This window comes from Odontomachus brunneus, unplaced genomic scaffold, assembly GCF_010583005.1.
Source record: "Odontomachus brunneus isolate Ranch 3 - 2012 unplaced genomic scaffold, Obru_v1 Obru_scaffold_019, whole genome shotgun sequence".
NCBI classification, from domain to species: domain Eukaryota; kingdom Metazoa; phylum Arthropoda; class Insecta; order Hymenoptera; family Formicidae; genus Odontomachus; species Odontomachus brunneus.
Genome location: NW_022639469.1, coordinates 148,737 through 166,379, shown reverse-complemented (window position 1 = coordinate 166,379; position 17,643 = coordinate 148,737). Strand labels below are relative to the sequence as shown.

General features: G+C 38.1%; 1 protein-coding gene across 2 annotated transcripts in view; it reads right to left on the bottom strand.

The window, feature by feature from the left end:
* Nucleotides 1-17,552, bottom strand: part of LOC116841863 — an 87,838-nt gene extending 70,286 nt beyond the window's left edge. Inside the window, exon 1 of one of the 2 annotated variants that reach the window (XM_032810296.1) lies at nucleotides 16,929-17,552. In XM_032810296.1, coding sequence (XP_032666187.1) covers nucleotides 16,929-16,986 — 58 coding nt within the window. In that variant the 5' untranslated portion in view covers nucleotides 16,987-17,552. Of the gene's footprint in view, nucleotides 1-13,864; nucleotides 14,712-16,928 lie in introns of those variants that run through there. The other variant, XM_032810297.1, reaches the window with a different exon arrangement.
* Between the last annotated feature and the right edge of the window lie 91 nt (nucleotides 17,553-17,643).

Here is a 17,643-nt window from a genome sequence, read left to right as displayed (position 1 = left end):
CTCTCTCTCTCTCTCTCTCTCTCTCTCTCTCTCTCTCTCTCTCTCTCTCTCTCTCTCTTGGAACTCTTCAGAGATGCAATGTTATGATAAGATAAAATAGTTCTGCTTCGTTTCTTCCAAATTTACCCTTCACTGCTCCTTTGTATTTTTAAGGACGTATTAAATCTACTAAATGCTAATATGTATCTCACTTACAAGTTCGAAAGATCAATTTTTTTTGTCCTTATTTTTTTCAGTTATGTATGAAGCTCTGGTGGAATTTTTTAGTTATAATTAAAGAAAAATTTTTTAGTTATAATTAAAGCTCGCATGTTTCTGTACAAAGATCTAAAAGATCTAGAAGATCTAAAAATTTCTTTAATTAATAACTAAAAACCTACGTGGTAAAACCTACGTGGTGTAAAATATATATAGAGGACTTTTTTATTCAATTTAATAATCGTGAAAATCTATCTGGGTCACATTTCAGAAACACACGTATATAACAACGTACAACGAACTTTAATGTTCAAAATAGAGTTTTGTCTTTGCGGTCTTCTGTTACTCAGGCGGAGCGGTGCTACAATCGGCATTACACGATTCTCGTGAATCCCGAGAGCGCGGTCGCGTAAACTTGTGGTTTTTCGCTCACGAACGCTCCGGAAGTTCCGTTCGGGAAAGAGCTGAAACAACGCTGAAATGTATATCCGTTATTTTCCGAGCGATCGAACATTTGCTCGTCGCACGGAACGAGTCAGAGAAGGCGGGAGCGAGAACCGCGGTAACTGTGGGAAAGCGACGTCGTTGGCTTCGCTATCAGCTGCTCGGGATGCGAAATGGCGAAGCCATTGAATTCCCTGAGACAAAGGGAGCGACAGGGCGGGACGCGACGTGGGGATTTGTTTCACGATCGAGCTTGAATTGCCTCGAGTCCTACGCGAGAAAGGACTAGAGAGAGACGCGCAGAGCTCTGATAATTAAACTGAATTCAACTTAACTACATTAAGCGACCTGCGTGTAAATTTTAACATGTCTCGGGCAACGAAAATTTATATTTTATTTTATAATATCTCGATAACCAATACAGTCACCCACTAGGTGACATCTTCTTTCTAGAAGGTAAACTCATTGAAATCAATCATTAATCGAACGGTCTTCGATTGAATTTGTTGAAATCAATTGTCGATTAAACGGTTTGCAATTGAATTAGCTTATAATAATCTTCAAATTAAACACGATAATTAATTAAAGTAATTAATTACTTGCAGCAATAAAAGTCTTTTAATCTTTAATATTTTTTATTATATTTTTTTGATTATATATTTATTGTTCTATTTACATATTTATTCAATATTTAATATTTGTTATTTTTAATTTTTTAATATTTTTTTGTATGTAAAAATATTTTAGACAAAATATTTTAATTAAAAATTTCTTTTTCAATATAATATCTAACTTTGACACGAACACATCCTCAAAGTTTCAATGTATTATTGAACAAAATATATCTGATGAATCATCGTTGGCTTCACCTTTCGTCGTTTAAGAGTTAAGCCTGTTCTTTTGTAAAATAAATTCTTTTGTAAAAATACAAGTACGAATTGACAATTGGAAGTACCACTTCCAACCACCTTCCTTACCACATATCTCAAACTGAAAAGATTCGGTGAGAGAGATGTGACCTTTTCTGAATATTTTTACCTAAGTTACTAGTAAATTAATTAAACTTCATTCGATTTAGTTCGACAACAATAATTTTAATAGCAATAACTGACTATAAGCATTCAACGTAATGATCAGTTTTGCTCAGCTAGTCGGTATGAACTTACCAAAATCCACTGTAATCCTCGCTTCAAGTAGCTGTCGTCGCGGAGGACACGCGCCTCCGCACGCAACGAAAATCAATCCCCGCCTCGCGCGTGATTCATACAAGAAATATGAGAAGGGAGCGAGCGGGCAAGAAGGACCCCGAGTGATTCCAGGATCCCAATCGTGTTTGCGAATGGGTCGCGAAATTAACGAGAGTATGGGCGCTCGTAAATCGCGACAGTCGACGATCGACGTGTCGGTGACAAAAAGCGGCGTTCGTTCGCGACGCACGCAACGTTGTTTGCATCGCGAGGTTTAATAATGAGAGGCCGTGTCTATCACGACGCTGCGCTTGAAATTAAATCTTTCGCCGGCCGTGAAAAAGAGCGATCTTCTGCGAAGCGGTGGATTGAACGAGGTCGCGAGAACTCGTTTAAGTGTAAATGAACGTGATTACGGTAGAGCAGTCTAATCGGAACTGCCAATGTCTCGTACGACCAGTTTTCCACGTGCGCTAACACACGTTGCCAGATGAAACGTTGTGATTATCATTACGTTCTCGTCGTTTGTAAAGAAAAATAAGGTAACAAAATATTACGTGGGAGAATAGACAGAGAAATTTTAAAATACAATATGGAATTATGGAGACTTATATCGGGTTCAGAATTGTAAAAATATCGATTAAATTTTTCTCAATTTAATAATTAATTTGAGAAAATATGTTGTAATTCAACTAATTGTTGAATCGATAGATTCGAGCAAGATTAATCGAAGAGTGTTTAAGTGAATTCGATTGATTTCAGTGAATTCAATTAAAAATCGTTCGATTAACGACTGATATGAGCGAAGGAAATTTAAGATCACTCAATTAATAAATTAATTATCAATTAATTAACAATTAACAGTTATTCAAATGAACGGTCTTTAATTGAACTCGTTGAAATCATTTATCGAACGGTCTTCGATTGAATTTGTTGAAATCAACTTTATTGTTCTCTTTATATATTTATTCAATATTTAATGCTTATTATTTTTAATTTTTTAATATTCTTTTTGTATATAAAAATATTTTAGACAAAATATTTCAATTAAAAATTTCTTTTTCGGTGTAATATCTGACTTTGACACATCACCAAAGTATCAATATATTATTGAACAAAATACATCTGATGAATCTCATCGTTGACTTCACCTTTCATCGTTTAAAAGTTAAACCTGTTCTTTTGTAAAATAAAAATACAAATACCAATTATCGGGAATTTAAGACTAATTTCGCGATTGTTTAATCTAAAAACCGACGCAATGTCAAGTGAAACGAGGGAGACGATAAAGATTATACGAATTGTTTCTCCGATAAAATAAATCCTGCATTCAAGGGGTCGATTTTTGCTTTTCTAGTCGATCAACGTGCCGCCATAGTCGAAGCCCACGAAGCGTAAAATATGAATTTGCATATCAATCCCTCGCGGCCCACTCGCGCTGCAATAACGCTCGGGCCGATCTTCGCTAGAAAATTGCGCGCCGATCACTTTTTCCACCCACGATTTCCGACCAAACGCAACACCGCGAGCGACCGCTCGTCAATAGACGTAGCTAAAGCAAGCACACGTCACTCAACTCTCCTTGGCTCATATGCTCGAACGTGATTCATCGGTTATGGCTCACGTCGTAAACGCTTCCGCGGGTCACAGAAGCTTAATCTCGGAAACTATTCTCGTACGGAAACACACTCCGCTCGTATGTTAACCGTTGAGCCGCGTGAATTCTAAACACACGTGGCGTTTCTAATGAAACATAACGTGCCTGCATTCCTCTTTGATGTCTCGCTACAAGAAGAATCAATCTTGGGCCCGACAAAAGAGCCATTACTAGATTCATTAAGGTAACAAAGTAAAAATGTCTCTCATATTTCTCCTTAAGTATCAACGTTTCGTAGTATTTTCATGTTTTAATATTCGAGACATCTCTCGTTGAAAAGATCGACGCGCTGTGAGGCGCGACAAGTAACACATCATAAAAATTTCCGTCCGTTGACTCATAAAGTGAAAAAGTCTACTTGCTTTCTTCTTGACTGTTCAAAAATATCGTGTGGTTTTTGGAGCAGGATACACTCTTCAGAGACCCAACGCACAGCAGACCTCCTGTGCGAGATATTCCTTAGAATTTTTAAGAGCTAGCTCTCCAAGGAGGAGTCCTGATACGATCCGAGCTTCTCCAAGGGAGGGATGTCTATAATACGTGGATCAGAATTCGGCCGCCCACGATGCTCCTCGATTCTACAGGCGGAATGGGAACTTACATTATGTATTAAATGTTTGTCTCTCCACTGAATGCAAGACAATAAACAACATGAAATGTGGATATCAACTTCCAGGATAATAGATCAGAAAATATATCTGTATCTGCTTGAGCAAATATATTAGGTTTTCACTGTTACTTCGCGTGGATTTCAGTTCGTCTGTTCATCGCATATAAAAATCACTGTTATCGCTCCTTGCGATTCAAGGGAAATGATACAACGTAACGAAAATTAGCATATCGCTTTCATGTCCGATGAAGTACGCCTATAAATCGATTAATCAGAGAAGAAGCTACATGTCGCATCTGCTCTTTCCGCGTATGCCACCCTGAAGAATGGCCGGCGGATCGGTATCACGATGGCCCTTTCGTCGTGCGTGAATAGAAAGGTGGAGTGAGGACATCGTGCGTACTGGAGGGCAGGAAATTGCTCTGGAGATGGTTCTAATTTCCTGGCACCGTGAGGAAAAATACAAGGCCGATCCGTTCTGTTAATGTTTTATAATCCGTCGTAATCGATAGGGACAAAATTCTTGTCTTTCGGTTGATCACCCGAATTGTAGGTGATCAACTAAACACACGACGTGCTGGCACGCGATTCTTGACACGAGTGCGAATAATTGAGCCTTATCCGCTTCATCTGCACATATTTTTACCCACCGTAGAAGAAAAGTTGATTCCAGACACAAAAGAGTCGTTTCTAAATCAATTAAAATAATAGAGCAAAAATATTTCGAACATTTTTTTCAAGTTTCAACATTACGAAATATTTTCATATCTTAATATTTACAGTTTGTAAGATAAAAGCGAAGAGTCCAAAAATGATTCTCTTTTCATACAAAAGAAATTTATACCTCTTAATTCGAAACGAGTATCTTCACGAAAAATATCATTGAGAGAAGCCGAGACTCATTATCTGATCAAAGTGTTTCCGCTGCACTACTCATCGCGAAATAGTTTCGTCCGCACGGAGAGGAACTCAATTCGGAGTTGGAAGTTGGCCGAGAACTTGATCTATTTTCTTAATGGCCACACTGTTGGCACACGTCCTAACGCAATGGTTCGTGCATTTCAACGGGGAACGCTTCAAGACATCACAAGTACTCGCACATAATATAATGCCAAAGAACTGTTTAATTTTGCACAACTACACAATAAAATCTTTTATCGAGAGAAACCGAGGAAGACCGAAAAAGGCGGAGAGCGGCCGAGAAAGAGAAGGACAAAAAACCGAGACAAAACGAAAAGGACCGAGAAAGACTGACAAGCAAGATGAACCAATATTGTTACCAGGTCTACTTTCTCACATGCGCGCAGCTGTGTCCGCAGCTGTGTTCTTATGTATACGCGAGAAAGTGAACTTGCTAACAACACTGTGCAGGACTTAACTTTTATCGAACAATTTTGAAATGCGACTGATAAAACATTTTTTTTTCAAAATTTTGTAAAAGTTAGTTGAGTGAATAGAAGGATATTCATCTAAAGTGTGCTTCAAGTGATATTATTCAACGAAATACGTTTTCAGTCATACTTTTGGATGGTCATGATGTACAGAAATTCGGTTGACATATCGAACTATCTAAAACAAATGCTTATGAATATTGAGAAACGCAGCAAGAAAGGGTGTATTTTTTTTTTTTTTGAGAGAGGGAGGTTAAGGAAAGTGAACGGAATTTACGTGTGTGTACGTGTGTGTGTACATAAAGAGAGGGACTTTGGTAAGTTACATAAAGTCAGATTAAAGGAAGCTCCACAAAGAAATGTATCCAATGAGACGGAAGGCGTGTTTGTATTTGAAGAATGGGAACAAAAATGGTTGTGTATCTGTGCACTGAGAGAAAAATATAGTTGCTTTCGGCGTCAACAATATTTTTTGTGATTTTAACCAAAAAAATAATTAGAAGAACCATTTTTCTAATAACATTTACTAAAATAATAATTTTTCTAACTATTTTTATGGTTAAAATCACAAAAGAGTATAATTGACGCCAAAGACAATTATATTTTTTTCTCAATGTGTATTTAGGTGGGGAGAGTTTTGTGTGTCTCTCTGTGTGTGTGTGTGTGTGTGTGTGTGTGTGTGTGTGTGTGTGTGTGTGTGTGTGTGTGTGTGTGTGTGTGTGTGTGTGTGTGTGTGTGTGTGTGTGTGTGTGTGTGTGTGTGTGAGAGATTGAGTGAACGGATTAGAATTAATTAGATCAGATGAATAGAGCTCTTTCGAATCTTATTTCAAATCTTTTAACATTATTACACAATAGAATGACTGAGCTTATACCTGTGTGAGCAATATTGGCTGAACGTATATCTACTGTGAACAATGAATCGCGATAATATCTGCCATAATGAATTCATTAAAAATTCCATAAAAGATATACTTTTGGTGATCGCAGGCACATGATGTCGAGTGACCACTTGAGAACCGTCAACTTATAATATAACCGGCGCGACTTTTGTCTTCAGGGCCCGTGGACCTCTAACCCGCTCTCTGACTTGGCCGTTCACGCTCGTGCATGGAGTCGAAAGCGGGGCGGCTTTTGATACCACGGCTGTCGCCGGCGCGATGATGGATGATGGTGCGCGCGGCAAGAACGAGCCGAAGCCGCCTCGTCAACGGGCGAAACCAACACGTCGGGCGGCGACGGGACGGGATGCGCGATGCATCCGACGATCGTGATTAATGGCAGCAACATTGTGGCCGGGACGCGCGAGCGCTCCGTCGGAGACGACAGGTGCCATTGAGGCGGCGGGACGAATTAAGCGCGCGCGGTGTTGTGCCGCCAGCTTTTGACCCAGCCCGGTGTCTGCTCCCGCGTCGCGCCGGTAAAATCCGCGTTGATCCGATCTCACGAACTTCACGTCTCACGAGCATTACGGCAGAAGCTCGCGGATACACTTCCGCGAGTTAGAATTGAGTTTAATTGCCTATTACTTGATAATGAGTTTCAAACAGAAGCACGCCATTATTCTGTTGAGCCAGACTAGGAATTTATCCCATGACCAGATTGTTCCCAATCAGTTATCTGCTTTGTATAAAGTGCTGTTATCAGGTCTTTATAAGTAATGGCAACTAGGACCTTGTTAATAATAAAGATTATTAATATTTAGGATATGATAATCTGAATAACTTTTAATGAACCTCTGTTTTGTTGTATTAATGTAATTAAAACTTATATTATTGTAAGTTCAATTACTTAATTAATTTTTAGTTAAATTTAATTTTAACTATTGTAAATTTAATTCAGCATAATGTACTTGCTTCAATAAATGTAATTGAAAAGTTTCTATAACCGATTATCTCACGTCATGATAATCATAAAAATCTATCTGGAGGAACGAATAACTTACGATCACCGTGTAGTTGAACGTCATACTTCGTAAAATATTAATATCAAAATATTAATTTCTATCCCATCCAATTTCCTTTTTTATTTTCTTATTCCGATTGTTCCCTCAATTTGCTGCATTCTCAAAAAAGCATGCGCAGCTTTAGTTTTTCTCTTTCATCTTATAAATAATTAGGATCCGATAATATCGCCATATGTACAAATCAAGTAACTGATTGGTATCAACTTGATCAGAACCATGGGATAGATTTCTAGCAGGCTATATTTGAAAAGATAATGAACTGTCAATTGCCATGTGAAATATTTGTTTCTTACGCAATTTCTGAACTTCAAGGATTACCGTTAAGGGAAAATGTGTTAATACAAAAACATTGTAATTGAAACAATTAGTAACATATTAGTAGCATATTTTACTTATACGTCCCAGAGATCTCTTTCCCCGATATAGAAATCACTCGGGAAAAGAATCCCGACAGGTAAATTGTTAGGACTATACACTGTCTCGTCCACCGTACTTCGTTAAATAAGACCGCTGCTGAAGATGCTATCGCTTTTTGACACACTCGGTCAATTAAAGCCAAACCCTCTGACAGGAGGCTTACTTAATTTATCCAATTTAAAAAGAGATTAGGTGCGTCCCGAGATGCGCTCGAGGACAGCCGGGTGGTCGAAGCTTCTTAGCCGAGCGACCACTTTGCGCAATAATTACACCGCCCGGCAGGTATTTGGTTAGGATTACGAGATCCCTCGGCGATATCGTTTCATTCTTTCCCTCGACGACGATCTCCTCGACTAGGGGTAATTATCGTCTTTTAAATGAACGTACTTTCACTCACTGGCGCTATGTAATAAATGAATATAGATGGGATATTCGTTATGTCGCATCGATTCTCTCTCTGTTGGTTTTCAATCAATATCTCAAAAAAAAAACACAGATAAGTACGTAAAGTTGGCAGCAACTTTATTAATTGATTTGCAAAGGTTGCATCTTTTATGTATGTTTCACATGGCACTCATATTTATCGCATAGCATATTGAAACAGAAATACCGTAAGATAGGGTTACTTTGTGACTGTAGGGGTTACTTTGTGACACAGTGAATATTGGTTAATAGTGATAATTATCACTATTAACCAATATTCACTGTGTCACAAAGTAACCCCTACAGTCACAAAGTAACCCCATCTTACGGTACGAAAAAATACAAATGATTCAAATTTGTTAAAAATAATATCATGTAAAATATGATATGATAATCTGAGTAACTTTTAATGAATCTCTGTTTTGTTGCATTAATGTAACTAAAAGTCATATTATTGTAAATTTAATTAATTAATTTTTTTATTAATTTTTAATTAAATTTAATTTTAACTAAAAATAAAAAATTAAAGGCTCTTGAGACTTTATCAAAGCAAACAAAGAATAAGGCAAATAAGAGCCAACTATCGATCTTAAAGGCGAAAATCACAAAAATATAGTTTGAAACTATATTGTTTGTAATTATTACTAAAGAGGGTCCGAAACTTGGCCCGAAACATCTGAATTTTTGTAAATAAATATATCACAAGCTTTTATTAAATTGTGATTTTCGCCTTTAAGATCGGCAGTCGGCTCTTATTTGCCTTATTCTTTGTTTGCATTAATTTTAACTATTGTAAATTGAATTCAGTATAATGTATTTGCTTCAATAAATGTAATTGAAAAGTTTCTATAATAGATTGTGTCACGTCACGATAATCATAGAAATCTATCTGGAAGAACGAATAATTTACGATCACCGTATAATTGAACGTCATACTTCGTAAAACTATCTAATTTCCATCCAATCCAATTTCCTTTTTTATTTCCTTATTCCGATTGTTCCCTCAATTTGCTGCGTTCTCAAAAAAGCATGCATTGCGCAGCCTTAGTTTTTTCTTTCACTAGTTCGAGCCGGCTAGTCATCAGCGACCGTTGCTGAGGGAGAAGGACAATCGTTACCTACTGGCCGTAGCCTCCCTTGATACACACCTGAATAAGAGGAGACCGAAATAACCCGCGCCGCGGACAGGTCCTCGCGCGAAGACCAACATTTTCGGGCCCGTCCTAATGGCACCTCGAGAGCCCTTTTTTGCCGATTTCGGACGCGCGAAGGTGTAAATTGGACGGCGGTGAGCAAGAATCTCACCTCGTTTCGGCGTATCGTGAAAAAAAGTCACCCGCGCGGAGTCGTGTCGATGATAATCGCGCACGGACATCGCGGATGTTACGATCGAGGTCGCGTTGATGCGCGGAAAAAAAAGGAGCGACATGATTTGTTGCTATGCCGCCTGATTCGAGAAAAATGAGATTGCACGAGATGAAGGTAAAGATACCAATGCCTGGGCATGTTGTATCTAACTCTGGACATCCTTATTGTTTTGGCCTTTAAACATAAACTTTTAAATATTCAACGTATTATATATATATATATATATATATATATATATATATATATATATATATATATATATATATATATTTGTATGTGTGTGTTTATTATCTATGCTTATTTGATAAATAAAAATAAACAGGCCGATAGTCATGAATCTAGTCAGCGAGCACGCGAAAGAAACGTGTGTTTCTTAAAGTTCCTTGTACTTCGTCGCGGCCATGTTGAATTTGTGTGACGTCAGAAGCGAGGAACGACATACTGACAAAACTTTGCGTGCCATTTCTAAATAAAGATAAATATGGAACGAAAGAGCACTTGAGACTGTTTGAGCTTGTTACTTGTTAAATTGTCCGAAAAGTATCGCCTAACGATTAATAAATAGTCATATAATAAATGGTGAAATGAGGCATACAGACATAACTCATTTCACCATTTCATATATCTCATTTCACCATTTGTTATACGACTATTTATTGATTTATTGATCATCAGGGGAAAGGAATATCTTTCGGATAATTTTACGAGTGTACTCAAGCTATCTCAAATATTCTTACGTCCATATTTATCTTTATTGAGAAATGGCACGTAACTTTCGTCAGCGTGTCATTCCTCACTTCTGACGTCACAACTCCGGCCGGCGAGGTACAAGGAGCCTCAACTCGCGAATTTAAATCATCTCGAGTAAATCGCTGATGTCGAACGCCGAACCGCGGCCCGTCGATGGTGATCGACGACTCAGGTGTAAATTTAGCACCCTACGGCATGAGATCAGACGGCTTGAATTAGAAAACATTGCCCGGCGAAATGCCGATATAAAGTTCTTACAGCGTGAAGAGTCACCTGAGACTTCTACGAACACGAGCCTTAAGCATGACTAATCCCGCGAGCAACGGGATTATTAATATTCACAGGCGTGGACAGGTCACGTCCGATGCAACCTCGACTTTCCACGTAATGATATTGTAGCTGTAACGTCGATGAATATTTTGTGTTCGAATTGAAATTGTACGTACATACATCACAAGTTTCAGGAAAGCCTTCCTAACATTTACTAAACCCGAAGCTCATTAGTGTCTGAATATTCATCACGACTGTTGACTGTTCGGCTAATTTGTCATTTTGACAGCAAAACATGCAACAGCGCAACAACGTAATACGTAAAATCTGGACACATATAAGTTAAACATAATGATATAACAATGATTAATGAACTCTTTTCATTAAAACTGTTTGCTTTCATTATACAATTTTTGCCAAATACCCGATGACTTCCTTTGGAGGTTGCATTGATCACGAGAATAGTCGGGGTCTTCTATGAATCAGGATTATCTGCCGAGTGTGGGAATAAGCGTCGCGATCGCAGCTCGTTAACTTAATCCGATGAAGAATTGACAAGATGGTACTATATTCCCGCCGCGAACTATATCCTTGATTATGTGGTCGAATGAAGCTGTGACTGTGGTTTCAGAAGATATACGATTATGCGAAGTCGATGACCAAAGCGGACTGGACTTACTCGTATCTTTTTTGAGTGAAGTTTTACTCGAAGAGTAGAGTGACCGTCGATTTATTTGAATTCGACTTTTCACTCATACAGAGTAAACTTTTCATTCTGAATTGTCGAGTGAATATCTTCATTCTAAATTGAAGAGTAAATCTGACGTATTTCATTGTCACACGGGAATATATTCACTTTAATATCGATTGAAACATTCTCTCACATTACGTCAGAATTCACTCTCGCGATTTTGAGTGGCAGTATTTTCTCGCTACTCATTCGAACTGGATTATGACGTTTTGCAATGCGCCTTCCAGATTCATTGGCATGATATTGTTAAGTAGTGATTTAAAAGAATCTCAATGTTATACAACGATGTAATAATACACTGAGAGAAAAGACTGGTAACTATAACAAACTGCATTTAGTTACAGAAATTCATTGAATCCTTAGTAACTAATACTAAATATGATAATAATTACCAAATATTTAATAGATCGGGAGTATGACGTAATTGCATTCACAGTAACATCAATTAAATAATTTAGTAATAGTTACTTAATGTTAAATATTTAATATGAAATATATTACAGTTATGAACAGATATTTGATAATTGTTATGAAATCGTTATATCCCATATAATAAAAAATTCAGTAGGTACGAGTTCTATTTTGTTACCAGTATAAGTATGTTTTGTTGCAGCACAACGAAAAATTCATTCATTTGCAGCTATTACATCGTTTCAATATCTATTATTACAGATAGTTGGTTGAACCTATCAAAAATTTTGTAACTATTATAAAATCGCTTATTTTGCTCAACTATTCAATAAGTTTTATTTACCAAATATATTCTGAAGCAAATAAATTTTACTTCTGTCAAATAAATAATTTATTTTACAGAACTAAATTAATTAATAAGTATTGCTATAGCTTTGGCTCGCTATATTTACGTCTATCATTTAGTAATAGTAACCAAATTTTGATAATATTTACTAAATTCTTCTCTCAGTGTACAAAAAAAGACTCTTCAAAATTGCGTGACCGAAGCTTCAAATTATATGCGTAGAAGAATGTTTGCATCAGAAAATGCACTTTGCAATTTAATCAATCGATTTCCTTATGATGCTTACAAAATATCCACCGTGTTGACGCATGCGCTGTGCGCTTGACGTTTGAAGAGGTTCGATAATCAGAGGATTAAAGGACATTTCAAGTCGAGGGAAACACTCCGTTCCCCAGCAAACCTTTTCCAGTTTTTCTGTTTACTTTGTAACAGCCGAACGAGCCGTCTCGTTTTCGACCTGACGAGAACTCTCGAAGGCGTCAGGCCGTGCGGGATTTCTCTCTAAAGATTCAGATGCGCTCTGACAGATATGAGTCCACGACGCTCGTTTAAGAGTGTTCGTTATTTCACAGTCGCCATTGTCACATCATAATAGAGCTGGACACAAACATGCTCTTGAACCTATATAATCACCATCGGCGGTGTTCCTACCACAGGTTTCTCTCGAAAAACCTGCGAATATCTTTTCGCAATCGTTCACGCTTCAAGAATCATCTTAGAACTATTCTTCACGGAGGACACTTCTTTCAGAACAATGGCATCCGTTTTCCCCAATATATTCTTCTTTGTGCTCTTTGAAACCGTAAAATTTTGTATAGTTCAAGTGACCGCACAAACATAATATTAGATCACAAATGTATTGCAAATCCTAATGTATTAATGTAACACACTTTGTTTATATAATTTTAAGATAATACGTTTATCTACGTTATTTTAATAACATATAACCATGCAATGTGATAATTTTAAACAAATTTCATTTGTTTTATAATGATTATCTTGAGACGTGTGACAAAATAGAACCAGATTAGGTGTTATTAAGGCTCTATGTGATTAAACAATCAAAACTCACAGTTAAAGGCTGTAAAGAGCCAAATATTAAGAGAAAATGTGCAAAAAGATAGCAAAAAGATGTTCATTTTCTCATATTATTATGTGTAATCTAATGTGTATTACAAACAAATGAGTGAGATCTTTTATAAGATATATAATATAAAATGCGATACATTTGAGAACAATAATGCGACATCATATATGCACGATTGAATTCACGCTTTACATTTAAATGAATCATCCATAGTAGAAAAAAGTTCGACAAATAAGACTGACGTATATAAATGAGCCCAGAATTTTAAATAAGCATTAATTGTGACTGTTGACAGCGAATCGGGAAAAGAAAGCGCGAGGTTTCTTAGAAATGACGTAAGAAACCGTTACGTAAGAATCGTTCTTCTTGCTGATAAGAGAAAGAAGTCTCGCCGAACGGTATATGCTCGAAACGTATATGCTGAAAACACAGTTTCGAAATACTTGCGAGATGCACGACAATGCATCCAGCAGATTCCGAACATTCAGCGCAGCTCGAGTAATGCAACGCGATGCAGCGTAAGGTGCAACCCACGTGTACACCGTGACATTCCAATCGTGACTTGCAATCTGCATTTGTAACTTCGTACCTACTCTGAAGATGTCTGATCCTTTACGCTTAGTCCCCTTTTAACGGCGTGTACGCGTAACGAATGAAGAACTCGCTAAGCAAAACCGCTCGGTTGATAATTACCGTACCGTTAGCTCATGTTCACGTAAGTACAGAAACTTTTTCCCTCGGCGCAACCATATCACTATTACGCGTATTATTCTCCTGTCACCTTCGTCGACAGAGAAAAGAAAACACAAGGATTTCTAAACTGTCCACCAATCAAAACAAATAAAGCAAAATAAATAAAGTAAACGAAACATCACGAGTTCCTGATTCTCGAATATAAGAAAACACAAACTATACTCTTTATATTTCTTGGAGTGATATTATTTGAAATAATATAATATAATTCGAAATAATAATATTATTCGAAACAAGCGAAAAGCGACAATATTTTCACTCCAAGCGAAAATACCGCCACTCAAAATCGCGAGAGTGAATTCTGACGTAATGTGAGCAAATGTTTTAATCAATATTAAAGTGAATATATTCTTGTGTGATAATGAGATACATCAGATTTACTCCTTAATTTAGAAAAATATTCACTCAACGATTTAGAACGAAAAATTTATTCTGAGTGAAGAGTCGAATTCGAGTAAATCGACGGTCACTCTACTCTTCGAGTAAAATTTCATTAAAAAAATTTAGAGAGTATCATATTTTATATAATCTCATTTCTTTTCGTAAAACATAGTTTGTTGTATTTAAGTGTTGAAAGAGAGAGAACTCAAAATTATTATTACAAAGTTTATGAAAATTATCATTTTCACCAATTATTTATTATGTATCTGATTATAAGATATCATTAACTTTAATAAAACACAAAATTTTAAAATAGAAATAATGTGTCTTGTTTCTTTTACATGAAAAACATGTAACAACCTCTGAGTATGGAGTAGATAGTCACATTTGCACGACTTTGCTTGAAACTTATTAATTTTTTTGTGTAAAAATATATATAGATAATTTTCCTTTTCTTTTACTTAAATATTACATCTGCATGAAAATGTGTACAATATTAAAAAATATTGCATAAATTTTTTTTGTAATCAGTATGTAAAAAGTGTGACAATTACATCCAGTCTGCACTACTCCTTAGGTATGTGCGTTAAGTAGCGCTTACGGTTAAACTCAGCAGTCCGAGAGTTCTGAATAACTTCTTGAATTGATTCAACTGATAAGAAGAGCGGCATAATTTTTCTTACTGATTGTGTTCGTCCGAGAATCGCGTGTCCAACCGATCGTGCCGGTCATAGTGCGCATTTGCGCAAAGAGGTAAGAGGGAATCACGATGCTCCAGGCCACGTTCCTATGAATAAAATGTGTTTGATCGATGGCGCAGTAACGGAGGGCAATATTTTGAAAGCAAAACGAAAGAATCTACAGCGACGGGAGCAACACGGGTGGACAAGGCAATTCGGTCTCCCCGCGTCACCACACAAAAGGCTCACTGAACTGCGACACGAGCGAAAATGTGTCATTACCGCGTAAATTACGATCCGGCGCTTCCGTACGCATCCTGCGTTCCCCGAGATAATTGCCGTGAATTAGCGACGATCGATGGACAGCCGCGGAGAGATGTCGGCAGTACCGCGAACCGAATACTAATCTCGTTACGCTACACTTCTCGGAGTGTAAAAGTACATAGGAATCCTGTCGAGGAATATCCTGGCGAAATATTAAACCGACGTTTACTAAGTCGAGAAAGGAGCTGCTCTCTTTTCGGCGCATCATTGCGATTATTGTCATTAAGGGGATTGGTAAAACCCAAACTTCCATCACGACGTGAGACAACCGATGATAAGAACTGTGTCGAATGAATCATTAAATTTACATCATACAGTGTCGTGAGAATTTTCTTATTATGTTGATGCGATGACAAATTTATTCAAATTCACACGGAAAACATTTCAGTTCCTGTAACTGAATGGGGACCAAAAGTCGCTGACGAGGAATAATATATCTGTCACTGTGGCCGGAAACATTCGTCTAAATATTCAGCTGCATTAAAACTCGGTTACGATAAACTGAAAGCAATTGGCTGAGTAGAAACTTCTCTTACATGAATCTTTCTGTTCCTACAACCGAGTTTTTTATCTGGTCCCCAGATTACAGACAAACTAATTTATACTAACGTTTTTTTCGTGCAGATTTTTATATTACATTTTACATTACATAGTATTTTGAGTAAATTTTATTAATTTATTTCTTTCACATTTTTATTTCGTTATTTTGTGTAGTAAATATGAGTATTATAAGTATCACTCTTAAGGAATGCAACTTTTACAAATCAACTAGTAAAATTGCTGTCAAATTTTCGCGTATATGTCTGAGAAATAAAATAACATCCAGACAGATAGAAGTACATAAGTTCCCACTTAAATTAATGGATATAGATATGAAATCCATGGAGTATGTCCCGAAAAAAATGACTTGTTTTGGACATCTTTTAGATATCTTCAAAACATTTCTTAGCAATTTGTGGTGTCTGGAAGTTGATTTATAATAATTCATACAATTCATTAAACATACACCCACATTGATGTTAAAACAGATTTACACAAATTTAGAAAATAGTAATAAATATATAACACTAATTCTTCGCGATGAAGATATCTCAATAAAAAGTTCACGGCATATACGGTCCCAGACAGCACAGACATCCAAAAGACGTCTTAAAAACATCATAAAAACGTCCTTACATCCTAAGTATGTCCAAACGTCCTAAGTACATCCTTTAGATGTATATGTGCTGTTTGGGGTTACCCTGGTTACGACTGCACATTGTGTATTGCACTTTAAAAGGTCATTCATTAAACACGACGCACGGAGTTAACACACAACACGCTCAGTTTATCCCTCAAATCGACTAATTCGCCGTTGAGGGGAAGCTCCAGGCGATCGATCGTCCCCGATTTGCCGGCGCGAGCTTACACACAAATTACAAAGTCAGGCGCTCCCAGTGGCGTAAATAATTCACTACCGGCACGTGACAGAGTCGATTAATGCTAACAAGTGGGAGATTATCGGATGTTACTCACTCTGACAGCTGACAGCACCCAGAAGGACGATGAGCAGCAAAATCCTCGTCGGCTCCATTTTCCAACAGCGACGTCCCGGCGCGCGGCAGCTGTCACAGCACACTTATACACCCTCACTGTCCCAGTCCCAAGCGCCACCTCGAACGACCAGACGAAGGCGCGAATGGAGACTCCGCGGAAACTCGACGAGATATCACAGAGGAGATATCGCGGAGATGCGAATCGCGAGAGAAGAACGCGCGGAGGAAGTCGGCTTGCGAGCGCTCCGTTTCCTGTTCCTCTCCCCGTCTGCTTCGCGCGGCGAAACGGAGCGTGCCCAGGCACTCTCCGCGCTAACTTCACGCAGGAGCGCTGCGAGTGAGGACCGTTTCGCGCGCGAACACGACGACGTCACGCCGGTTTCCCCGATAACGGAACGACAACTGCCGTCCGCGAATTGTCCCCGAGCAGGACTATCCCTCTCTCCCTTCCCCGTTTCGTCGTTAGCTCGCACGAGAAAGCAAGGACCGTGGCTCAGTGGCGAAGTCGGCTCATATGTACGAATCAGCGGTACTTCGCGAGGGGATGAAAACAGTTGCCTGTCGCACGCTGTCAATCGTGAGGGGAACACGACCGCACAGCGCTGCGGCTCGCAGGCGAATGCCACCGAGAGCGCCGCTCTTCCGAGTTCCGTGTCGGCATAGGTGCGCGTCCGCTGATCCTCCCCCCCCCCCCC